Source organism: Pantherophis guttatus, chromosome 8 (genome assembly GCF_059756535.1).
Source record: "Pantherophis guttatus breed Tessera chromosome 8, ASM5975653v1, whole genome shotgun sequence".
Classification (NCBI taxonomy): Eukaryota; Metazoa; Chordata; class Lepidosauria; order Squamata; family Colubridae; genus Pantherophis; species Pantherophis guttatus.
Genome location: NC_142070.1, coordinates 80,586,568 through 80,612,591, shown reverse-complemented (window position 1 = coordinate 80,612,591; position 26,024 = coordinate 80,586,568). Strand labels below are relative to the sequence as shown.

At 44.5% G+C, this 26,024-nt stretch overlaps 1 protein-coding gene across 6 annotated transcripts in view; it reads right to left on the bottom strand.

Moving 5' to 3' along the window:
* The window catches only part of GUF1 (GTP binding elongation factor GUF1), a 28,822-nt gene extending 6,345 nt beyond the window's left edge, over positions 1-22,477 (bottom strand). The window contains exons 1-14 of one of the 6 annotated variants that reach the window (XM_087875492.1): positions 22,267-22,406; positions 21,854-22,018; positions 18,910-19,579; positions 18,387-18,498; positions 16,565-16,713; positions 15,462-15,542; positions 13,309-13,386; positions 11,545-11,628; positions 9,527-9,591; positions 8,015-8,218; positions 7,005-7,144; positions 4,283-4,406; positions 1,913-2,045; positions 446-589 (exon numbers count right to left, since the gene is read on the bottom strand). In XM_087875492.1, coding sequence (XP_087731618.1) covers positions 446-589; positions 1,913-2,045; positions 4,283-4,406; positions 7,005-7,144; positions 8,015-8,218; positions 9,527-9,591; positions 11,545-11,628; positions 13,309-13,386; positions 15,462-15,542; positions 16,565-16,713; positions 18,387-18,498; positions 18,910-19,062 — 1,467 coding nt within the window. In that variant the 5' untranslated portion in view covers positions 19,063-19,579; positions 21,854-22,018; positions 22,267-22,406. The other 5 variants (XM_060688783.2, XM_087875495.1, XM_060688786.2 and 2 more) reach the window with 5 other exon arrangements.
* Positions 22,478-26,024: the final 3,547 nt, after the last annotated feature.

The window sequence follows — 26,024 nt, the reverse complement described above, 5'->3', positions numbered from 1 at the left end:
ACAAACCTGCCCCGGCGCTATCCTGTCCTATATCGCCATGTTTTTGAAGCTGCGCGCATGTGAGGATGGCATGCACATACATTTTTGGTGCTGGCCGAATCAGTTGTTACATTATGTGACGCCCACTTCTGAAAGACTGCCCACCCCCCATATATTCTCCGCAAAGCATTGACATGATTGAAGGGAGGCCATTACGATCATTGACAATAAGTTTTAAAAGGCTTCAATTTTTAACCAGCCTGCGCTGGGCCGATGACGACATGCGTCGCTGGTTGAGCGCCCCTGATTTAAAATTCAGGAGTTTCTACCACAAAGCCAGACAAATGGCTGCACACAATTGGAATCCCTCATGCCCCTCAGCTCGATAACGATTTATTAATCAACCGCGGAGCGTGTCAGAGATTACACCCTCCATGCCACAACGCTCTCCACCTCACGCACCAACCTGGCAAAGAGCGAATATTTCTCCAATGTATTCTTTAGGGGTCACAATAGTCCCTAAAACTATCGGCTCCAAGTATTCTTTCACCACGGAATGATCCGGAAACTCTGCGGGATTCACAATCGTGATTTCCTCTTTTTTATGTTCCTGCAAAACAGGAAAAAAGAAGAGGAAAAGAGGGTATTTTTAAAGCTAAAAGAAAAAATCTTTAAATGATTTGTTTTTTTAAAAAAACATATACAAGGGTAGTCCTCGGCTTACGACCAAACCGGAGCCCAAAATATTCTGTTTGCAAAGCGAGACAGACCGAAATGAATCCCCACAGGTGATTGTTGTTCAGTGAATCTGGCTTCCCCGCTTCCCTGTTATGACAGGATACCGCAACCGTCATAAATACGAGCCAGTTTGCCAAGTGTCCAAATTCTGATCACACGATCCTGGGAGACTGCAACCGTCATAAATACGAATCATAAATATGAACTGCTAAGATTGTAACTCTGAAAAACTTTTTTCAGTGGAGTAACTTCGAATGGTCACTAAATGAACTAAGTCGAGGCCTACCTGTCCAAATAATTGTGAGCCACCCATATAACCTGAAGTGGAAACAGAGAACATATAATTTTTAAGCAAATGAAGTAGGAAAACCTAGAGTGGTGCGGTGGCAGCACAGAGGCAGAACTCTCGCCTCGCAATCAGGAGGCTGTGAGATTGATCCTAGGTAGAGGCAGATATTTCTCTCACACAATGAGAATATATCTGCCGAACAAAACTCCGCACTGGTGACAGGAAGGGCATCCGGCCAGTAAAACTCAGCTCCATTCATCCTTCCTTAAATAGGCTAAGGGAGTGGCCAATTAGCCCCAAGCCTTACTCTCGAGGAGACCTCCTCCTGAAGAGCCACTCCTGCCTTTTAACAGCTCTGCGCACTCGTGCATCGAGAAGAGGCTCCTCCTCTTCTTCCTCTTCACTTAAGGGAGCTTTTGAATCTCCGCCTCTGGCACCACATCTTCTCCAGCCTCCTCATTGTCTGACTCAAGCGCCAGCTGCACAGGCTGCTTGCGCAGCACCACACCAGCCTCCTCACTGTCGGAATCAGCTACTAACTGCACAGGCCACTGACGGGCCAAAACAGAAAGCTTCTGGAGCCCAGGGAGGACGAAATACGGGCCTACTGGGCCCACCATGCCATCGCGTGCCAAAAGCGGGAGTCGCGTGTGCATGCATGGGGGGCATGGCACATTGAATTATGGGTGTGGGCACACGTGCGCACGACCCCCGTGCTCCCCACAGTTTAGGCACGCGACGGCAAAAAGGTTAGCCATCACTGCTCAAGAGGAAAATGTCTTATTTGCGAGCTTCATGACGGAAGTCCTGGAGAATTAAACTAAATTATGGAAACTTAAGAATTACACTCAATCTACTCCTCAAGGACTGATAATTTGAGACTTTTTTTAAAAAAAAAATCATCACCTTTATCAATTTTGGGGAAGAAAGGATGGCCTTGTACGGAACGGTGGGCGCTGTCAAAATGACGGAGGCGTTGTGTTCTTGTTCCAAGCGCTGATTAAAAACTTCCATATGTAAAAGGCCAAGGAACCCCAACCTGTAAATTCAACATTTCAATTGACATTTTTAAGGGTACCAACCTGCAATTTGCTAAACTGAACATTCTTCGATTTCCAAGCCAAATGAAAGAAAACGTGTTCCAAATTTTACATTTCACTAATTTTAGCCGTTACACCGTTAACGGATTTTAGCCGTTACACCAGTTATAAAATACAAACAGGGAAAATTACACTTCATTTCAATAATTCCACCGAAAATTATAAACTATAAATGATGAGTAATAATTAGGAATGCTAGTACAATACTACATGAAAACACTTACCGTATTTTTCAGAGTATAAGACTCACCATTTTCCCCCCTAAAAGGGGGTGAAAATTTAGGTGCATCTTATACACCGAATGTTGCCCTGCCCCCCCTTTGGCCCCCACCCTTTGGCCTCTGCCTCCCAGCAATTTACCTCCTTGCAAGCAAACAGCAAGAAAAAACAGCTCCTTTCAGCTTCAGCACAGCCTAATTAGCACAAGTTGATTGGATTGGCCTCCCGACTCTCAGCTGATTTGCTCTCAGCTGTTTAGTGCAGGGCTTTGCTGCTTGCTGCAAAGAGGTAAATTGCTGGGAGCAGATTTTTTTTTTCTCCTGGTGCTAATCAAGCTATGCTGAAAACGAAAATGAAAGTAAAAGCAGGGCTGTTTGCTGCAATGAGGCGAAATTGCGCAGAGGCAGTTTTCTTTTTCTTCTTTTCCTCACCAAAAAAGATAGGTGCGTCTTATACTCCGAAAAATACGGTATACCTCTATAACAGCTGGGGGTTTCAGCTAAGATTCTGTCCAGTTCGGAGAACCTGCAAGTCCCACTCCTGGCTGGCCCCGCCCACCCCTCCCCTCCCCTCCCCTCCCAGGAGTCTCCACGCATTTCGGATGCAGGTAAGAGCAGGGTGCACGCGGAGGCTCGAGGAGGGTGAAAAACAGTCCTACCAGAAAATCAGGAAGGCCGGAAACATATACAGTATATATACATTTATATACTGTATAGGCCTCCGGAGCCTGGGGAGGCCATTTTCGCCCTCCCGGAGGCTCAAGAAAAGCCTCCGGAGCCCGGGGAGGACGAAAATGCCCCCCCCGGCCATGGTGCAGGAGGCTGACTAGGCCACACCCACTATGGCCACGCCCACCCAACAACCGGGCAGAGAACCCCTTGCTAAATTTTTTGTAGCCCAACCCCTGCTCTATAAACAATATTAATACTAAAGAGAGATTTCTAAAGGCCACATAAAGATGTAAAAAAGATTTAAAAAACCACAAAGAGATTTTCTCAATTAGTAGAGCTATGGCCAGGACCCCTTATATTACCTATTTGCAAATCTTAGTTGCTGGCAGACAAAAATCTAGTGACAGGCAGTCCTTGACTTGTGACCACAATTGAGTCCGAAATTTATGTTGCTAAGTGAAAAATTTGTCCGGTGAATTCTGTCTCGTTTTACGATTTTTCTTGCCACAGTTGTTAAGTGAGTCAAAGCAATTGTTAAGCGAGTAACCTGGTCGTTAAGTGAATCTGGCTTCCCCCATTGCCAGAAGGTTACAAAAATGAATCAGGTGACCCCGGGACAACGGTCGTAAACGTGAGTCAGTGGCCAAGTGTTTGAATTTTGATCACCTGACCATGGGGAGGCTGCGACGGTCGTAAAGGTGAAAAACAGCCGCAAGTCAGGTTTTTTTACAGTGCCATTGTAACTTCAAACGGTCACTAAATGAACTGTTGTAAGTTGAGGACTACCGTTACTTAAAATTTAACTGACTTAAACGTAATCGGGTTCCTTATCTCAGAGAGAAAAATCCATTAAGACAGTTTTCAGGATGAAATATATGGTAACTTATGTTACAGGTAGTCCTCGACCTATGACCGTAATGGAGCCTGAAATTTCTGTTGCTAAGTGAGACATTTGTTCAATGACTTTTGACCCGTTTTACGACCTTCCTTGCCATCGTTGTTAAGCGAATCATGTCTGTCGCTACGGGTTGTGAAGCGAATCTGGCTTCCCCCCAAAAACACTGTGTGTCAGAAGGTCGTAAAAAGAGATCCCATGTCGTCGGGTCATGCCACCGTCATAAGTACGAGTCGCTTGCCTGAATTTCGACCGGGTGACCACGGAGAGGCTTTTAACGGCCATTAAGTGTGAACGACGGCCCTACATCACGCTTTTCAGCGCCGTTTGTAACTCTGAACGGTCGCTAAGCGAGTGGATCACTTAGCAACGGATGCAGGGGTTAACTCACCTCCACCCAGCTCCCAAAGCCAGGCTGTTATCACGTTGAATGGTTACGCTGGAGTCATTGAGGGTCAGTTTCTCCAAAGCTCCTTTCAAGTTAGAATATTCGGACTGGTCCGTCGGAAACACTCCTGTCGAGACAGAAGGTGGCTTTTTAGCCAGAAAAAATGTCCTGAAGATCTCGAATGTCCAACCAACTTGGAAGACCTCTGGACATCAAGCCATGGCTGGCTGGGGAATTCTGGGAGCTGAAGATCCTCCAGAGGTCTTCACGCGACGAAGATTGGATCACCTCTGCTTTAGGTGATCCTACATTGTCATTCCATCCATTTAATACTGGTAGACTTTCTGGAATGGTGGGCCACGGTCTCCTCCTCCTCCTCCCCCTCCTTCTTCTTCTTCCTAGGACAGGGGTCTGCAACCTTAAACACTCAAAGAGCCATTTGGACCCTGTTAGGATATGGTTTGAGCCTAACGAGTTGTCCAGCCAATATCTGTGTTCTGTGACTTTAATATGAATATGTATTGTGTGACTTTAAAGTTTTCCTGCTGATTCATTGTAATGCTGAGTCATGCTGTAATTAGATAATCACTAGTTGTAAACGTATTTAAGAAAGATACTGTAACGTATTCAGTTAATGATATGCTACCATTGTGTGTGGAGTTGCTATCCATTGTGCTGTCATCGGTTGGATGGATCTGCTATCATCGTGGTTGGTGAACCAGAGTGAGTTTGTTATTCTAACCGACTACTGTTTGTACGGTAAGAAGAGTTTTTGTATCGCTGGACTGATTTAACTGGCAAAGACTGGGCTTGATTTAAAAGACTATGAGATTGTTTTTTCCACTATAAAGTAAACTTTTGATAAACCAGTTTGCACATCTCTTATTCATTGCTCTCGGCAACGTTTCTCTGTGCTCTACACTCTGCTGGTTGGTAACACAACAACAATATCCTTAACAAACCCGTTTCCCACAGAAAAGAAATCACCGGGAGCCACAAAACATGGTTGGGCATGGCCAACTCGACATCACTCACTCCCACCCAGTCACATGACCTCCCCCCCCCAGCCACGCTTACCGAGGTTATGTGCCTCCTTGTGTTACCTTAGTGACTGGGAGGGGCGGATGAGGGGCGGGGCCAGCCAGGGGTGTGTTCAGCGGACAGGGGGACGAAAGAGCCACATGCGGCTCTGGAGCTGCAGGTTGCAGACACCCGTCCTAGGGTGATAGGGACTGGCCCAAAGTCATCCGACTGGAATTCATGCCTAAGGGGCGGACTTGTTCCCAGGTTCCGCTCCCAACACCTGTAAGCAAACCTGCACGCAGGTACGTGTTTTCAAGCACATTTAGGGGGCCACGTCAATGACCTCCCGGTGAAGGTCCCGTCAAGATATTTCTGCTGCATAGAGATTGCAGTTGAATGGGAAATTCCTGGAAGAGGCATTTTGGCCATTTCTCCAGTGGCAGAAGAAATTCAAATAATTTTTTAAAAAATGAGTTTACCAGGAGATCTGTCGTCCATCCGTCCATCCATCCATCTCTCTCTATTCATCTATTTCTCCCTCTCTCCTTCCCTTCATATCTATCTATCTATCTATCTATCTATCTATCTATCTATCTATCTATCTATCTATCATCTATCTACCTATCATCTCTCTCTCTCTCTCTATCAACCTACCTATCATCTCTCTAGCTCTCTATTCTATTCTCTCTACCAGCCTGCCTACCTACCATCTCTCTAGCTCTCTATCTCTCTATAGCTAATCTATCACTATCCATCTATCTCTAGCCATCTACATCTATTCATCTACGCCTCTCTCCATCTCTTCTCTCTCTATCCATCCCTCTTTCTCATATCTCTCTCATATCTCTCTCTCATATCTATCTATCTATCTATCTATCTATCTATCTATCTATCTATCTATCTATCTATCTATCTATCTATCTATCTCTACCTACCTACCTACCTACCTACCTACCTACCTACCTACCTACCTACCATCTCTCTATCTCTCTACAGCTAATCTATCTCTATCCATCTATCTTTATTCATCTACGCCTCTCTCCATCTCTTCTCTATCCATCCCTCTTTCTCATCTCTCTCTCTCTCTCTCTCTCTCTCTCTCTCTCTCTCTCTCTCTCTCATCTATCCCTATCCATCTACATCTATGCCTCTCCCCATTCATCTATCTATCTATCTATCTATCTATCTATCTATCTATCTATCTATTTATCTATCTATCTTATTTAAGAACTGCTCATGTCCTGGCAGAGAAAGGGACTCTGGACAGTGTACAATATTAACATTTTGAAATGTTAATTGAAATTTAAACACTCCATCTCTCTCTCTCTCTCCCTCTCCCTCTCTTTCACGCACACACACAAACACACATGAACAAATACACACAAACACAGATACAGATGTGATAAAGAGCTGTAAAACATTGGCCACTGGATCTTTCCTGGGAGGAGAAGGTGGGTAACAGAAACCTGGAGGCTAAGAATTCTTCTACTGCCTTGGGTGACATTGGGCCAGTCTCTCTCTCGCTCTCTCTCTTCCTCCCTCCCTCCATCTCCCTCCCTCCATCTCCCTCCCTCTTTTCTAAACCACTGCTAAAAATGTGTGCCAAGAAAACTGCCAGAACTAGTCCAGGCAGCCACTAGGAGTCAGCACTGACTTAAAACACTCCCTCCGCCCCAAATCCTTTGACCGGTACCCCCCTCACCTGCAAAGACCATGGGTTTTGCGGATTTAAACCCAGGAAACGGTTCCACCGGTTGATTATGCAAGTAGATCGTATCTCCTATTTGGGCATCCATAATCTCTCTCATTCCAGCAATCATATACCCCACTTGGCCGGCGTATCTAAATGAAAGTTTTACATTACATGAAGACTTAGTGAAATTGAAGATGGAAGAGATAGAGAAAAGAAGAAATCTTTGAAAATAACACCGAAATGTCATATGGAAGAAATGAATGATGTACTAAATGTTTGCTTGTCTTAAAAAATAAAAAAAAAAACTTTATTAAAAAAAAAAGAAGTTTATAAACATTTACAAGATATACTTCCATAATATTCATTCTCATTCTCTCTCCCTCCCTCCCTCCTTCTCTCTCTCCCTCCCTTCCTGTTCTGCCCCACCTACAGACCCCAGCAGCACACACAAAGTCCGTTCAAATCTTAGTTTACTGAATAAACCAGTCTTTTACAACAACGGCTGTTAATTAATTGCATTAAGAGCCGCCAAGAATTCAAAGAATAATAAATGAAAGCTTACTATGGTTGGCAGAATGCCCAGAAGCAATTTGCAGGAAGCTGATAAGATAAGCAAGATAAGACACAAAGGTATGTGAACCAAGTTGTTCCCTGCAAATTGCTTCAGTCGGCATTCCTCCTTAAATAGGCTAAGGGAGTGGCCAATCAGCCCCAAGCCTTACTCTCGAGGAGACCTCCTCCTGAGGAGCCACTCCTGCCTTTTGGCAGCTCTGCGCGCCCATGCATCGAGAAGAGGCTCCTCCTCTTCTTCCTCTTCACTTATGGGAGCTTCTGGAGGTTCTGAAGGCCCTGGCTGAATCCCGGCCTCTGGCACCACATCTTCTCCAGCCTCCTCATTGTCCGACTCGAGCGCCGGCTGCACAGGCTGCTGGCGCAGCACCACACCAGCCTCCTCGCTGTCGGAATCAGCTACTACGGGCCACAACACTTCCCTCTTTTTTTGGCTTTCCAAAACTTACAGTTTATCGGTCGGTCGCTGGTCGGGTGTCAGAATTCCTACTTCATTCACTTCGTAAATCTTCTTAGTGTGAGCCGTAGTGATCTTGTCGCCTTTGTGGATTTCTCCACCGAACAGCGCGATGTTGGCGATCACCCCTCGGTAAGTGTCAAAGGTGGAATCGAACACCAAGGCTCTCAAAGGCTCATGGAGATTAACCACTGGCCTGTTCCACAAAGACCGACAGACGTAAAAAAAAAAAAAAAAAAAAAACCTGTAGAAAATTATCGCTCGGAATCGAGGGTTTCCCCCTCCTCCCGCCCCCAAAGGAAAGATCCGATTACAACAGCATTTAAAAACAACAACGTATACAGGTAGCCAAGAGCCTTGGTGGCACAGCAGACTAAAGTGCTGTTAAGCAGCACTTAGCTGCCTGCAATTAGTTTAGTTTAGTTTTAGTTTAGTTTATTTGATTTATATACCGCCCTACTCCCGAAGGATTCAGGGGGGTGAACAGCCAAACAATAAAATACATAGATACAAAAAATTTAAAAACCAGATAAAATTGAATTAAACCATTTTGGCCCAGACAAATTAAAACACCCCAATAATTTAAAAGCAGATTAAAATTTACATATTAAAAAGAGGGAAAAGATTAGGCCAAGCCCGCCTGGTGGAATAAAAAGGTCTTGAGAGCGCGGCGGAAGGTGCGCAGATCCGGGATCCTCCATATCTCCGGGGGGAGCTCGTTCCAGATAGTGGGTGCCCCCACAGAGAAGGCTCTCCCCCTGGGGGCCGCCAGTCGACATTGTTTGGCTGACAGCATCTGGAGGAGTCCCTCTCTATGACCGCGTACCGGCCGGTGGGAGGCTATTGGTGGTAGAAGGCGGTCCCGTAGGTAACCAGGTCCTAAGCAAGTTCAAATCTCACCAGGCTCAAGGTTGACTCAGAGAGAGAGGGAGGGAGGGAGGGAGGGAGAGAGAGAGAGAGAGAGAGAGGGAGGGAGGGAGGGAGGGGCGGAGCCTGGGCTGTCCTCAGATGGAGAGTCAACAAATCTGGAGGTGGCTGATGAGGAAGAGGAGGAACAGCTGGGTCCAGTGCCTGATGCATAGATGCACAGAAGGCAGAGGAGAGGAGAGCAGTGGAAATCTATGGGCCGGTCCTCGGGATGGAAGAGCCACTGCTGCTAGCGAAGCCCCACCCTAGCTCTGGGGATAAAAGGCAGGGGCGGAGATGAATAGGTGTAGCAGACAGCTATTCATCTTCCAGCCGGCTGTACTCATTAGAAACTTTTTGCAGGGGTTGCCGGCACTCCTAATAAAGGAATCATTGATTTAAATAGAGAGGGTTTGTCATCTTTGGGTCAGAACAAAAGAGGAATTATCGGCAACAGTGTCCTAAGTCACTTTTTTCAGTGGCGTTGTAAGCCTGGAACTGTCACGTTGTAAGTTGAGGACGACCAGCTATGTATTCAAAGGTCCGAAGTGACAACTCTGAGGGAAAAAAAAAAAATATGACAGAAAAACCAACTTACGGTGGAATCCTTTCAATCACCGCCTGAAGTATTCTTTCAACATTTGTTCCCAGTTTAGCCGAAATCTGAAACAAGATTTAAAAAAAAAAAAATAAGATAATTTGGCCTCATTTCAGGGATGCACCCAAACTTTCCCAAGGCACTGCTTCCATTATATTATTCCTTATACAGGCAGTCCTCGACTTACGACCAAAATGTCTGTCGTTAAGTGAGACATTTGCTAAGCGGGTTACGACCTTCCTTGTTGCAGTTGTTAAGTGCCGTTGGTAAGTGAGTTAGTAACCCGGTTGTTAAGTGAATCTGGCTTCCCCCATTGGCTTTGCGTGTTGGAAGGTCGCAAAAAGGGACCATGTGACCCTGGGACCGTCATAAATATGAGGTAGTTGTTGCCAAATGTCTGAATTTTTGATCACTTAATCGTACGGATGCAGCACAGGTTGTCAATTTGGAAAACGATCATAAGCCACATTTTTCAATGCCGTCGTTAACTTTGAATGGTCACTAAACGAAGTGTTGTTAAGTCGAGGATTACCTGTATCTGAAAAATTCTTGCCCAAGGAATGGCGTACAGGTCACAGCCACTCCCTTCCCAACAAAAGTAAGAGAAATATAAACATACAGGTAACATAGGTAGCTAGAGCTGTAAAACTAGCTTCTTTCAAAACCTTTAGCTTTCCTACGGTCAACTGGAGAGATTGAAAGAGGGGGAAAAAAAGAGAGAGAAAAAGAAACCAGGAGTTAAAATTAACGAGGAGAGTTTTGAGAGAGAGAGAGAATGAAAGAAGAAGGAAGAAGGGAAAGGAAGGTTGGAAGAAAGAAAGAATAGAATGGAAGGGGAGGGGAGTGGAGTGGAGTAGAAGGGAAGGGAAGGGAAGGGAAGGGAAGGGAAGGGAAGGGAAGGGAAGGGAAGGGAAGGGAAGAGAGTGGAATGGAATGGGAGTGGAAGGGAGAGGAAGGGAAGGGAAGGGAAGGGAAGGGAAGGGAAGAGAGTGGAATGGAATGGGAGTGGAAGGGAGAGGAAGGGAAGGGAAGGGAAAGGAAGAGAGTGGAATGGAATGGAATGGGAGTGAAGTGGAGTGGAAGGGACGGGAAGGGAAGGGAAGGGAAGGGAAGGGAAGGGAAGGGAAGGGAAGGGAAAGAAAAGGAAGGGAAGGGAAGGGAAGAGAGTGGAATGGAATGGAATGAGAGTGGAGTAGAGTGGAAGAGAAGAGAAGAAGCGAGGAGAGGAGAGGAGAGGAGAGGAGAGGAGAGGAGAGGAGAGGAGAGGAGAAGAGAAGAGAAGAGAAGAGAAGGGAAGGGAAGGGAAGGGAAGGGAAGGGAAGGGAAGGGAAGAGAAGGGAAGAGAAGAGAAGAGAAGAGAAGAGAAGAGAAGAGAAGAGAAGAGAAGAGAAGAGAAGAGGACTTTATTTGGCCAAATGTCATTAGGTACAGAAGAATTTAGAAAGGAAGAAAGGAATGTAGGGAAGGGAGAGAGGGAAGGAATGAAGGAAGGAGGGAGGGAAGGAAGGGAGAGAGGGAAGGAAGGAAGCAATGGAGAGAGCGAGGGAAGAAAGAAAGATAGATAGGGAAGTAGGGAAGGAAGGAAGGAAGAAAGGTAGATAGGGAAGTAGATAAGGAAGGAAGGAAGGAAAAAAGGAAGGAAGGAAGGAAGGAAGGGACAAAATTAGCTAGATTCAGCTGCCAAACTCAAACAATGAAATGATCTCTATTGTCAAAAGTGACCGTCCATCACCGCAGCAAATTATCAGCCTTCAGTACCATCTCAGGAAAATCTCTGCATATAACACAACTGTGTGCGTATCACTCTTCAGTATCGGGGCCGATGACAATGCCTGCGGTCATATACACGTTTACAATGAACTACATTTAATGGAATTTCAAGCCATTTGCTTCTGAATGGACTGATCTAGCAGTGCATGGCTCAGAAAATTATTCTGCTTATCCAGCTAAACCATTTCTACTGTACATATTTAAAAAAAGATGCACAGGTATTTGTAAAGCGAAGAAGGGTGCCTTACTCTAATGCAATCTTCTTTGAGGATATCAAAGGTATTCTCAATTTGATTTTCAACCATCTCTGGATTTGCATTCTTGAGGTCAATCTGCAAAATAACGATACTATTATATTAATTCAAATTAATATACCAGTTCCTATACCAGTTCCTACCACAAAGCAAAGCTGGAATTCCATTGCCACAAAATGAGAAAAGATAACATATTCTTTGATATTGGGAGTGGGGATGATCTTTGTGCATTTACTATTGTTAATTTTTTAAAAACTAATAATCTGAATAAACATCTGGACCTTTTAAGGCAAAGAGGATTATTTGGAAGAAATATGTGAAGTAGCTCGACAAATAAAAGTGTAATCTTAGACTGTGCCTAAAATAAGTCCCCATTTTAAAAAGAAAATCCAGTTTGGTTAAGGCACCAGGCTATAAATTAGGAGATCGTGAGTTCTAGTCCCACCTTATCCGTAAAAGCCGACTGGGTGAGTTTGGGCCAATCACCAGGAGACGGTGAGTTCTAGTCCCACCTTATCCGTAAAAGCCGACTGGGTGAGTTTGGGCCAATCACCAGGAGACGGTGAGTTCTAGTCCCACCTTATCCGTAAAAGCCGACTGGGTGAGTTTGGGCCAATCACCAGGAGACGGTGAGTTCTAGTCCCACCTTATCTGTAAAAGCCGACTGGGTGAGTTTGGGCCAATCACCAGGAGACGGTGAGTTCTAGTCCCACTTTATCCATAAAAGCCAACTGGGTGAGTTTGGGCCAATCACCAGGAGACGGTGAGTTCTAGTCCCACCTTATCCGTAAAAGCCGACTGGGTGAGTTTGGGCCAATCACCAGGAGACGGTGAGTTCTAGTCCCACCTTATCTGTAAAAGCCGACTGGGTGAGTTTGGGCCAATCACCAGGAGACGGTGAGTTCTAGTCCCACCTTATCCATAAAAGCCAACTGGGTGAGTTTGGCCCAATCACCAGGAGACAGTGAGTTCTAGTCCCACCTTATCCGTAAAAGCCGACTGGGTGAGTTTGGGCCAATCACCAGGAGACGGTGAGTTCTAGTCCCACTTTATCCATAAAAGCCAACTGGGTGAGTTTGGGCCAATCACCAGGAGACGGTGAGTTCTAGTCCCACCTTATCCGTAAAAGCCGACTGGGTGAGTTTGGGCCAATCACCAGGAGACGGTGAGTTCTAGTCCCACCTTATCTGTAAAAGCCGACTGGGTGAGTTTGGGCCAATCACCAGGAGACGGTGAGTTCTAGTCCCACCTTATCCATAAAAGCCAACTGGGTGAGTTTGGCCCAATCACCAGGAGACAGTGAGTTCTAGTCCCACCTTATCCGTAAAAGCCGACTGGGTGAGTTTGGGCCAATCACCAGGAGACGGTGAGTTCTAGTCCCACCTTATCCGTAAAAGCCGACTGGCTGAGTTTGGGCCAATCACCAGGAGACGGTGAGTTCTAGTCCCACCTTATCCGTAAAAGCCGACTGGGTAAGTTTGGACCAATCACCAGGAGACGGTGAGTTCTAGTCCCACCTTATCCGTAAAAGCCGACTGGGTGAGTTTGGGCCAATCACCAGGAGACGTTGAGTTCTAGACCTTATCGACTGCAGTGACTTAACAAATGTGGCACGGAAAGTCGTAAAATGGGGGCAAAACTCACTTAAGAACGGTCTCGCTTAACCACAGAAATCTTGAGCTCAGTTTGTAGTCGTAAGCCGAGGATTTGCAAAATATCTAAAATTAAGTGATGCTGCGGAGAACGCGGAAATCTTACCTTATTTATAACGGGGATGATTGCGAGCTGTGCTTCATATGCCAGGTAAAAATTGGCTACAGTTTGAGCCTGGATACCCTAAAACCAAACCCCCCAAAAAACCAAAAAACAACAATGCATGAATTTCAAACAATTTGCAGAAATGTTTTATGTCGTTTGCAAAAATCGCTGCTTAAGAAGAAGAGAAAGCTTCAAAGAAATCTGTTGATATAACAAGAGAGGCCAACGTACATTTTTCTGCTCGTGCTCCTGGAACAAAGGATTAACTGTAAAGGCTAAAAATACAGCAAGTAACGTTTTTATTGCTAATTTGGTTTAGAGCCTGATAAATCTTTACCACTCCCGCAACAAACACAACACTTGTAGTGATTAAATTCCCAGCCCAGGAGGCTGTTTCGAAAACCGAAGTTCATCCCATCTTAAAAAATACCTGTTTGAAGTTAATTGGTCCATCTTTTAAGTGCCAACACAATCCTCTCCTCCCAATCTGCTGTTTTATATTTTTCATTTAGGCTCCAACATTGCAGTTCCAAGAAGGCTAATGGGTTTTTTTTGTTTGTTTTTAAAGTTTTGTTTACATTTAAATTAAAAATCAATACTAAACTCAATTGGCAATTAGAAAGTTGAAGAAGGAGAACAATCTCTACAGATTTCCTAAACCCCAATAAAACAGGAGCTGTCTCTGACTTATTTGGTTGCGTTTTAACCAGGGGTGAAATGCTCCCGGTTCGGACCGGATCGCCCGATCCGGTAGTGATGGTGGCGGGTGGTTCAGAGAACCGGTAGCAAAAATCCGTGCACCCCCCTCTTGCCCAGCTGAACAGCGCGATCATCAGAGGCATTTTTTTTAATTTTAAAAGCATTTTTTCTACAACCTCTTCAGCCGAAAAAATGCTTTTAAAAGTAAAAAAAAAAAACGCCTCTGATGATCGTGCGGCTCAGCTTGGGATCGTCAGAGGCTTTTAAAAGCATTTTTTTTCCTACAATCTCTTCGGCTGAAGAGGTTGTAGAAAAAAAATGCCTTTAAAAGCCTCTGACAATCCCAGCTGAGTTGCCTGATCATCAGAGGCTGTTTTTTTTTAATTTTAAAAGCATTTTTTCTACAACTTCTTCAGCTGAAAAAATGCTTTTAAAAGTAAAAAAAAAACACCTCTGATGATTGTGCGGCTCAGCTGGGATCGTCAGAGGCTTTTAAAAGCATTTTTTTTCCCTACAACCTCTTTGGCCGAAGAGGTTGTAGAAAAAAAAAATGCCTTTAAAAGCCTCTGACGATCCCAGCTGAGTTGCCTGATCATCAGAGGCTGTTTTTTTAAAATTTTAAAAGCATTTTTTCTACAACTTCTTCAGCTGAAAAAATGCTTTTAAAAGTAAAAAAAAAACACCTCTGATGATCGTGCGGCTCAGCTGGGATCGTCAGAGGCTTTTAAAAGCATTTTTTTTTCCTACAACCTCTTTGGCCGAAGAGGTTGTAGAAAAAAAAAATGCCTTTAAAAGCCTCTGACGATCCCAGCTGTTGTTGCCTGATCATCAGAGGCTTTTTCTTTTTTTACTTTTAAAAGCATTTTTTCGGCCGAAGAGGTTGTAGAAAAAATGCTTTTAAAAGTTAAAAAAAAAAAAAGTTGGCCATGCCCACCCAGTCAGATTACCCCCAAGCCACGCCCACATAACCGGTAGTAACTAATTTTACATTTCACCACTGATTTTAACCCTACAGTAGTGGCCAAAATTGTGGAAACATTTTGGGAAAAGTGTATTTTGGAGATTTGATGGCTAATAACACCACTTTTTTTTTTTTTTTGAGTTTCAAGATAATCCTATTCCACTGCTGAAATGCTCTCGCCTCGCAATCAGGAGGCTGCGAGTTCGATCCTAGGTAGAGGCAGATATTTCTCTCTCTGGGCACAAAGAGGATATATCTGCCGAACAAAACTCCGCATTGGCGACAGGGAAGGGCATCCGGCCAGTAAACACTCAGCTCCATTCAGTTGCCCTAGACTCTACTCCGCAAGGGCTTATGGGGTCATTAAAAGAAGACGATGATTTGTTTGGTGAGCCAGTTGTTCATAGCCTTCATTTGGGACGGAAAACCTTTTCGTCCCTTCAGAAGCAAAATTAATTATTAATTAATTAATTAATTAATTTTGAAAGCCTACCTGGTTTGCATCCACAACCAACAGGACTCCTTGGCAAGCCGACAACGACCGTGACACTTCATAATTAAAATCCACGTGGCCCTGAGCAGAAGGGAAGAAACATCTGATGAAGGGCATCAACAGATTGCTGGGAAGTCCTCACATGGCCCACTGGTTATTCATCAGAAGAGTCTCAAACCAATTTTAATTCGTTACTGAATACCCCTCTTGTCTTCTCATAGGTAACTGTTCTGACCCAGCTCCTCAAACCCTCTACAGTTGAAGCAACACTTCTTTTAATTAGGAGCGCCAGCAACCCCGGCAAAAAGTTGCTCTCTCAACACAGGCTAACAACTTCGTCCGCCGGGGAGATGAATAGTTGTCTGCCACACCTATTCATCTTCGCCCCCTGCACTTTATCCCCAGAGCTAAGGTGGGGCTTCGCTAGCAGTGGTGGCTCTTCCATCCCGAGGACCGGCCCATAGATTTCCACTGCTCTCCTCTCCTCTGCCTTCTGTGCATCTGTGCGTCAGGCACTGGACCCAGCTGTTCCTCCTCTTCCTCATCAGCCACCTCCGGACCTGGGGGCTGTTGACTCTCCATCTGAAGGCTGATGGACGGCCCAGGCTCCGCCTCCGTCTCTCTCTCTCTCTCTGCCAACTCCATTCCCTCTTCCCCCTCGGAGCTCTCAGGTTGCCTTGATGCTGATCCTGACTCCCACGCCTTTCAAGGGGGAAGCTGGATTTACTTAACAACTGTGTTACTAATTTAACATCGGCTTAAGAAACGTGGCAAGGAAAATCGTAAAACGGGACAGATTCACAATTTTTTTTTCACTTAACGACATATCCCTTGTGGTTGTACGTTGAGGACTCCCTGTAGCTGCATTCATGGGGAGCGGGATTAAGTTTGGTGATTAATTAGATGCTGCATTTCACGCCTGCTTGACATTAATGGGGATTCATCTAACCTCAACCACAGGCAGAAGGATTGCTTATGGTTAAGACATCAGGAGGTGATAGCCCAGCGCGAGCCTAACAACCCAAGAGCTGGATGGCAGCCACCGACTTTTGGCTTTCAGCTTTGCGGTAAGTCTTCCCAGTCGTAACCAACAATGCACTTACAGGTGTATCGATGAGATTTAAGAGGTAATTTGTTCCTTCGTGGTTATAAACGAGGGAAGCCGTCTGAGCTTTCACCGTGATGCCCCTTTCGCGCTCCACTTGCAATTTATCCAGCACCTGCTTATTATGGTCTGTTTTGGCAATTGCTCCTAGAGGATCAGAGATAGCCCTTGATTATTATTCATATTCAAGGACCGGCCCATAGATTTCCACTGCTCTCCTCTCCTCTGCCTTCTGCGCATCCACGTGTCAGGCACTGGACTCAGCTGTTCCTCCTCTTCCTCATCAGCCACCTCCAGACCTGGGGGCTGTTGACTCTCCATCTGAGGGCTGACGGACAGCCCAGGCTCCGCCTCTGTCTCTCTCTCTCTCGGCCAGCTCCGTTCCCTCTTCCCCCTCGGACTCTCAGGTTGCCTTGTTGCTGATCCTGACTCCCACACCTCCTCCTTCTCCTCCGCCGATTCGGCTGCTGGAGGGGCTGGTGGCCAACAGGCCACAACACCAGGGAAGAATCCTTGGTCCACTCAAGTGTCCACCCAATGAAGCCGCAGTGATGCCCAAAGTTACTCTTCTGACCTCAGTCATCCAAGGGAGTCCCCTCTCCCCTCTGAGGTCAGATTTGGGCAGTGGCACAAAGACAATTGGCAAAACTCTCTTCCCCTTCACCCATCCAAGACCCCACAAGACTGAAGAGCCTTCCATGAGTAGAGGGACACCCAACTTCTTGTTAGCCCTCAATACAGGGATCCAAATTCCATTTTCCGTGTTGACTTTCAAAACCAAACAAAATGGATTAACATACAGGTATTAATTGAGATCAGTGACTCAATTAAACAAGACATCATGCAAATACAATGGATTTCAAAATTCATTTTTCCCTAAGGCCGTTAAGCAAAGAACCTTGGTTGCTAACCAAGACATCATGCGACCACGAGATTTACGACTCTGCTTCCCCTTGTGGTCATTAAGCAAATCACCTGCGTTCATTAAGGTATCTACTTTAATTTATTTAAAATTTATTTACTGAGCCTGAGTGGCGCAGCAGACTAATGCTACTGTTAAAAGGTAGTATTTAGCTTCCAGCTGCCTGCAATTACTGCGAGTTCAATTCTCACCAGGCTCAAGGTTGACTCAGCCTTCCATCCTTTCTAAGCTGGGTAAAATGAGGATCCAGTTTGTGGGGGCAATAAGCTGACTTTGTATAAAATATACAAAAGTATGAAGGCTATTGCTTAACGCATTGTAAGCCGCCCTGAGTCTCCAGAGAAGGGCAGCATATAAATCAAAATAAATAAATAAATAAAATAAATACTTGCATAGAAGCCAATCTTTTGGGGGGTGTATTTTGCAAACTATTTGGCTTAGCGGTGAATATAGATGGTAAACATTTTTTTTCCTATAATGCTAGTCTGTTGTAGTCTCAGAACAATAACACTGAAAATGCAACACTTCTAATTTTACCAGGTCTAAATAAAACAGATCTCAACGCTTCCTAGTTTCTTGATTCTAAATGAATACGCCAGGGATCTCCAAACTTGGCAGCTTTTAAGAATTGTGGACTTCAACTCCCAGAATTCCCTAGCCAGCCATGGAAGACTGTCATGCCGGGAATTCTGGGAGATGAAGCCCCCAAGTTGTCAATAAACTAATTTTAAGAGTCACTTTCAGGGAGAAACATGATGTTTTAAACATGGGGATCTTGAAGCATTTGAAACAATTTTCCTCGTGGAATTTTCGTAGCAAATAAAAAGAAACTTGGCATGACAACGCATAACCAAATAGACAAATAGAGAGGCACACATTTTATAAAAAAATACCGCACCTGTTATTTCCAGCAGCCGATCAGCTAACGTACTCTTTCCGTGATCCACATGGGCTATTATGCTAAAATTTCTAATATTTTCTGCAGGGAACGACGACATATCCACCGTATCCTAAAAAGAGATTAAAAAACACAAATGAGTTAAAAGCCGTTTAAAAACTGTTGCATGACAAGAGTACTTTCCCCAAAACGTTTTTTATATTCTGATTTGGATCAAAATAATTTATATTTCCTGCTCTTTGGAATTAAACTTTTCAACACCTATTACCTAGTTGGGTCATGAAATATTGGGAAGAAAACAGCCCAACTCAGAGAGCCCCAACCTCCTCACAAATCTATCTCAGCATACCAAATTCTGTTAAGGAACAAAAAAAAAGCAAAGTTTTTATATCCAAATAAGGAAGAATTACTTTGATTCAGAGTCAATGTACTTCTGGATTCCCACCTGTTTTGAGATAAGCTGTAAAAGTTAGATTGCTTAAAAAAAAAAGAAAAGCTGAAGCAAGTAACACATTTCAATCACCTTGTTCGCCCTGGAGCAAAACTTCCTTGATGGAGCAGCACGATGAAGAGAAGGTTTTAAGGTCCGAAGAGAAAGATACGAAAGAAAAATAGCATTGTGGTACACCGGACACCTGACGGAGATATAAAATGCCCTTTGGAAGAATGAAGGCATCCTTCCAGATTAATTCCAAGATCCAGGCTGAACAAAGGAAACGTTCACAGAAGCCAATATATTATTCAGAATAACGCTTCTACAGATATATTCATTTCTCTAATAACCGCAGGAAGTTTTAGTCCGAATTCCCCCAAAAAACAGTGGTAAGTATTCTTAAAAAAGAACATTTCCTCTTCATACTGGTGGAAAGGCTGGATAAATCCTGCAAAAAAGTCAGCTTCGTTTTTCGTGCACAAATATACATCAGTTGCTCCAATTTTTCTTTCCCTAAATTTGCTGTATATAGATATATATATTTATTTTCTGGGAGATAGACACTTCCCGGAGAGCGAGTTGAAAGGCATGGCACGACAGACACAAGAGTGACTTGCAGTGATGGAGAGATACGGAGGCGTGTCGCGAACGTGGTCGCTGTAAATTAAATTTTAGCTGAAATTTAAATTTCCTCTTCTTTTTACGCTCTTGGTTTCCGTGGCTTCGGACTTTTCCACTCCTTTTCCTTCTCTTTTATTGCCTTAAAAGAAGAATAGATAACTGTTTCAATTGCCAGCAAGTGGACACAGTCCCAATTCCACCGCCACCCCATCCAATACAGGAGGTGATCCTCGATTTACGGCCACAATTGAGCCCAATTAGCCGTTGCTAAGTGAGACATCTTTCTTTTTGTCTCCTGTTAATTTCTGTTCTGTGTTTGTTTAGTTTTTTTCTTTTTTTCCTAATAGTACTTAGTCATTTCCAGACATACTGCATCAATGTTTATTAAAAGAAAGTTTTACTCTTTTTATAATGCTGACTTTCCAAAGCCTCTTTACTCCCACAACAAAGTTTGCATTTAAGGCAAACCAATGTTGACTGTTAAGAACTGTGTTTTAAATAATAATAATAATAACTTTATTGTCACTGTATGTGTATACACAGTATACCCATACAATGAAATTCACTTAACACTCAAAGACCAGGCCCAACACACATAACAATCCCCAAACACACTCCCACCCACCACAAATTCCCCACCCCTAAACCACCCAAACATCCACACAACAGACCAAGTAATGCTGTCCAACCTCTCACTGATGGTGGCCCTATAAAAACAATTCCACACTTTTAAATAATAATAATATTATATTATTATAATATATATATATATATATAATACAATATATATGTTTTCTGAGGTTTTCGCGGGTGTTTGTATGTAGGTCTTTGGTTATTTGGGTTTTCTCCCACGTAAAATTGGAACTGTCTTGGCGACATTTCAACAAAGTCTCATTCGTCATCTTCAGGCTGGTGTTTTCGGCTTCGTGCTTCTAGGAGCTGCGATCACACATTGCTCCTAGAAGCACGAAGCCGAAAACACCAGCCTGAAGATGACGAATGAGACTTCGTCAAAACGTCGCCAAGATACTTCCAATTTTACGTGGGAGAAAACCCGAATAACCAAAGACCTACATACAATATATACATACACACACACACACACACACACACACACCTCCGCCCAATCAGAACACCCCCACTGGCCAAGCTACCACCCAATCAGTTCACACCCCCACTGGCAGTTAAAAGGAAGAAACAGCTGCGATCACACACATTGCTCCTAGAAGCACGAAGCCGAAAACACCAGCCTGAAGATGACGAATGAGACTTCGTCAAAACTTTGCCAAGAAACCTCCAATTTTACGCGGGGGAGAACCCGAATAACCAAAGACCTACATACAAACACCCGCGAAAACCTCAGAAAAGAAATTATATATATATATATATATTGTTTTTCTATCGAGACATCTGGTCTAACATGTGGGAGGGGGCATTCTGCTCCCTTTCGCCTTTTAGCTCCTATCCAGGATCCCTCAAGCAGTCGCATTGACGACAAACCATTTTATATCAAATTTATATTTTGCTGATAAAGAAATAAAGGGAGACTAGTATAGATTTATTTCAAGCTATTTAGCTCTCATCAGCTAGCCAGACCCTTATTTGGCCTAAGTTCGAATCCGAGTAAGGGTATGGCTAGCTGATAAGAGCTAAATAGCTTGAAATAGATCTATACTAGTCTCCCTTTATTTCTTTATCAGCAAATATATATATAAAATATTATATCAAATTTATATTTCGCTGCCACTGCTTGAGGGCTCTTGGATTGGAGCTGAAAGGCGAAGGGGATGCAGTATGCTCCCTCCCACATGCTGGGGTAGACCAGGTATCTCGATAGAAAAACACATTACATATTACATATACTATATATATTATATATATGATATAATATTAGAATATATAATAACAACAACAACAGGAGACCGAGGCACATTCTTACGACGTAGCCGTACAGGAAGTCCTCGTCTTACGACCGCAACGGAGCCCAACTCTTCTGTTGTTAAGGTGAAACATTGGTTCCAAGTCAGAGTTTTGCCCCCCTTTACGACCTTTCTAGCTGTCGTCGTTAAGCGAATCACCGCCGTTGTTAAGTGAGGAACCCGGTTGTTAAAAGAATATCTGCTTTCCCCGCGGACTTGGCTTGTCCGAAGGTCGCAAAAAGGGTGAATGAGACGCGACCCCGGGACACTGCGACCGTCGTAAGTGCGAGTCATTTTGCCAAACATTCTGAAATTTGGACCCTGGGATGGTGCAATTAATAAGACCATAAAAATGCACTTAGGACCCGGGGAAAAAACGGTTAGGGTTAAGGCTTAGGGGGTCCTAAGTTCCCCCCCCTTTTTTTTTGCTCCACCCCCGTTGCAAACTTCGGACGGTCACTAAGCGAAGCATCGCGTCGCAAGTCGAGGACTACCTGCACAGAGCGGTGTTGGCGCTTCGCTGGATCCGGAAAATCATGCAAACCTCTGCAGAGATCACTTCGGCGCCTCGCCACGATCCGGTCGGGTCGAAGCCCTTGCTGCAGCCCTTGCAAACACGCGTGTCCAGTGCAGAAACAAGCCGGTCCCCTCCACTCCACCTGGGAGGAAAATAGAAAAAGAATCAGAGAGATGCACGCCCTGACTTTGCAAAGAGCAAACCGGGTTTGCAAGGTTGCAATGCACCGAGGTTGCACAATTGCAACGGGGTGCAATTGCACGCGTGGGAGAAAAAAAAAAGGGGGGGGGGAATTTTGGCTTTGCAAAGCAATTCCCCCCTTGCTCTCTCTCTCTCTCTCTCTCTACTAATTGCTTCCCTCCTCCATTGCACACATCCACACACACACACCCTGCAGCTGCTTGCCCTTGAGATGGGTTATGTAGTCGCAGCTGTGCCTTGCAAATCATTTATCTCTCCTGGGAAAAACTCTTTTAAGAAACTCATAGGAAGGTTATGGGGGGAAAAGAAGGCTCGGAAGTGCCAACCTGGGAGAAAAAAAAAAGATATCATCACTCTCTACTTTTTGTAAGTCTATAAAGCAGCTGGAAGTCGAGAAAGCATCTAACGCGCAGGCGCGTTAGAGCACAGAGCCGGGAAAAGCGTTCCATTGGCCTAGCCGCCAGGGAGAGGAGGAGGAAGCTACTACAGCTCCCGGCAGCCTCAGCGTGGGAGAGAGAGAGGGAGAGAGAGAGTGGGGGGAAACAGCAATGGTTTATGGGAGTCGTAGTTTAATGCAAAGTTGTGGCGCTGCAGCTGGCCTAGGGGACTTCAGTGGCTGGGTGGCTGGGATATGTAGTCCTTGCCTTCCAATGGTTCGTTTAGTGACCGTTCAGAGTTGCGACGGCACTGAAAAAAGTGACTTGTGACCGTTTTTTTTTACACTTTATATGATTCCCCCCCCCGGTCACGTGATCCAAATTCAGACGCTAGGCAACTGACTCACATTTATGACAGTCACAAGATCCCGGGGTCACGACGTGATCCCCTTTTGCGACCTTCTGATGAACAAAATCCATGAGGGGAAGCCAGATTCACTCAAACAACCGTGTTATTAATTTAACAACGGTGGTGATTCACTTAACAACGGTGGCCAGAAAGGTCGCGAAATGGGGCAAAACGCGCTTAGCAAATGTCTCGCTTAGCGACCAGAATTTGGGGCTCAATTGCGGCCGTAAGTTCGAGGACGGCCTGTATTGGGAGAGGTGGGGGAATTGGGACTGCTGTGCCCTCTTGAATTCTTGGCAGGAAAAGCAGAAGGATGCTAAGCTAGCGAACGAATAAAATTTTAATAATTTAAGTATTTGAGGAACCGCAAACATGGAAGCGAACAAACAATATTCAATTGCATCCTAAAAGGATGCAAATGACCAGCTGTCTGCAAGGAATATAAATCCTTCCATTCCTCACCATCCAGTCAGAACTGAAGAAGCTTCTCGGAATGAGAAGCGAAACATCTTCAAAGAAAAAACAAGAAAGTCCCATTGCCTCCTGAAAAAGCATCTTTGAGGCAACCAAAGGAGGACTGAGAATCTATAATTGTAGTTATACACTTTGGGATGAACATCAGTGGTGAAATTCAATTTTTTTTACTACCAGTTCTATGGGCATGGCTTGGTGGGCGTGGCAGGGGAAGGATATTTTTTAACATATTTTTAATTTTTAATTGGTTTGTTATCTTAAATTGGGGCCAAATAAATATATATCCTTTTAATTGTTTTTTTAATGTTTGTATTGTATGTTTTTATCTGGCTGTACACCGCCCTGAGTCTTTCGAGAGAAGGTGCGGTATATAAATTTGAAATAAAATAAAAATAAAAAATAAAAAATCTTGCAAAATCTCCATTCCCACACCACTCCAGGGGAAGGATACTGCAAAATCCCCATTCCCTCCCCACTCCAGGGGAAAGGATATTGCAAAATCCCCATTCCCTCCCCATTCCAGGGGAAGGATACTGTAAAATCTCCATTCCCACCCCGCTCCAGAGGAAGGATATATCAAAATCTCCATTCCCTACCCACTCCAGGGGAAGGATACTGCAACATCTCCATTCCCTCCCCACTCCAGGGGAAGGATACTGCAAAATCCCCATTCCCTCCCCACTCCTGGAGGAAAGATACTGCAAACTCCCCATTCCCACCCCACTGCGGCCAGCCAGAGGTGGCATTTACCGGCTCTCCGAACTACTCAAAATTTCCCCTACCGGTTCTCCAGAACCTGTCAGAACCTGCTGGATTTCACCCCTTCAAATAGTGTGGGAGTAAGAATGGATTTCCAGAAAAAAAATTGCAGACTAAAAGAACCTGGAGCACTACTCAGGTGATCTTGAGGACACAAATAAACATCCAAGTGGCCTCAATAATCATCATTTAATGACCCCATAATTCCTTGCCGGGTGGAGTCTGAATGGAGCCGAGTGTTTACAGGCTGGATGCCCTTCCTGTCACCAATCCGGAGTTATATTCAGCAGATAGATTCCCAATGTGCCCAGATAGAGAAATATCTGCCCCTACCTAGAATCGAACTCACAGCCTCCTGATTCTGAGGCGAGAGCTCTACCTCTAGGCCACCGCCCCACTCCTCCAAGTGGCTTCAATGATTCTCTAAAAGGAATGCAAATGACCAGCCGTCTGCAAGGATAGAATATAAATCCTTCCATTCCCCACCATCCAGTCAGAACTGAAGAAGCTTTTTGCAATGAGAAGCGAAACGTCTTCAAAGAAAAACCCGGAAAGTCCACAAAAAGCACTTTTGTGAAAACCGTGGCCTGGATGATTTGACAATCTCTACACACTTTTAAACAATATTCAGAATAAACTTTTTCCTTCCTGGAAATCTGTGACGGATGAAGATCGATGCTAAAGATGAAACGTTTCTTTCTCCCCCCTTTGGCGGGTGAGTGTGTGAAGATGATGATTAAATTCTGCGGTTTCTCCAAGACGTTCGAAGGTGGCCCATCAATCTTGCCCATCCATCGGGTGACCGTCGTTGTGTCAAGGCTGCGCAGCTGGCTTCGTAGCCAAGGTTATGAATCTTCCCAGCGGATGTGGAAAACTTGCCACGTTCAACGCATTAGCTCAATTTGAATTCTACGGTTAGCGATAGTTTCTGGGGAGGTAATTGAAATCATGGTTTATTCATGACTGTAATCTGTTATTGGCATGGCGTGGCTGAAGAAAAGTGATATGGTTGCGATATGCGGGATGAAGGAGAAAACATGCAGCAAAATGCCGTGATTTTCGACTTATGACAATTCGTTTAGGGACCGTTCGAAGTTACAACGGCACCGAAAAATGTGACTTACGACTGTTTTTCATAGACATGACCTCACAGTCACAGGATCAAAATTTAGATGCTTGGCAACTGACTCATATTTATCATCTTCATTTAACGACTCCATAATCCCTTGCGGGATGGAGTCTGGGCAACCGAATGGAGCTACCAGTCTGTTTACTGGCCGGATGCCTTTCCTGTCTCCAATGCGGAGTTTTGTTCAGCAGATCAGAGGTGGTAATTCAGCAGGTTCTGACCGGTTCTGGAGAACCGGTAGCGGAAATTTTCAGTAGTTCAGAGAACCGGTAAATACCACCTCTGACTGGCCCCACCCTCACCTATTCTCTGCCTCCCGAGTCCCAGCTGATCGGGAGGAAATGGGGATTTTGCAGTAACCTTCCTTTGGGTATGGTGGTTGCAGTGTCCTGTGGTCTTATGATCCCTTTTTGCAACCTTCCGTCAACCAAAGTCAACGGGGAAGCCAGATTCGCTTAACAACTGTGGGACTAAGTTATCAACTGCAGTGATTCACTTAACAACTGTGGCAAGAAAAGTCACAAGATGGGACAAAACTCCCTTAACAAATGTTTCCACTTAACAGCAGACATATTGGGCTCAATTGCGGTCGTATATCGAGGACTACTTGTATGATAGCAAGTAGTAGCGGATAGATTTTGGGAATGTACCCTGCGCCTGGTTTTGTTTTTGAGCATCTACAATTAGCGTTATTAGTTTTCAGCACTGCGGAATAGCCAGAGATGTTAACGAAACAATCTTTGTTTATCATTTTAACAATTTTTCTGAAAGGTCAATTGGATATAGAACCATACAGCCT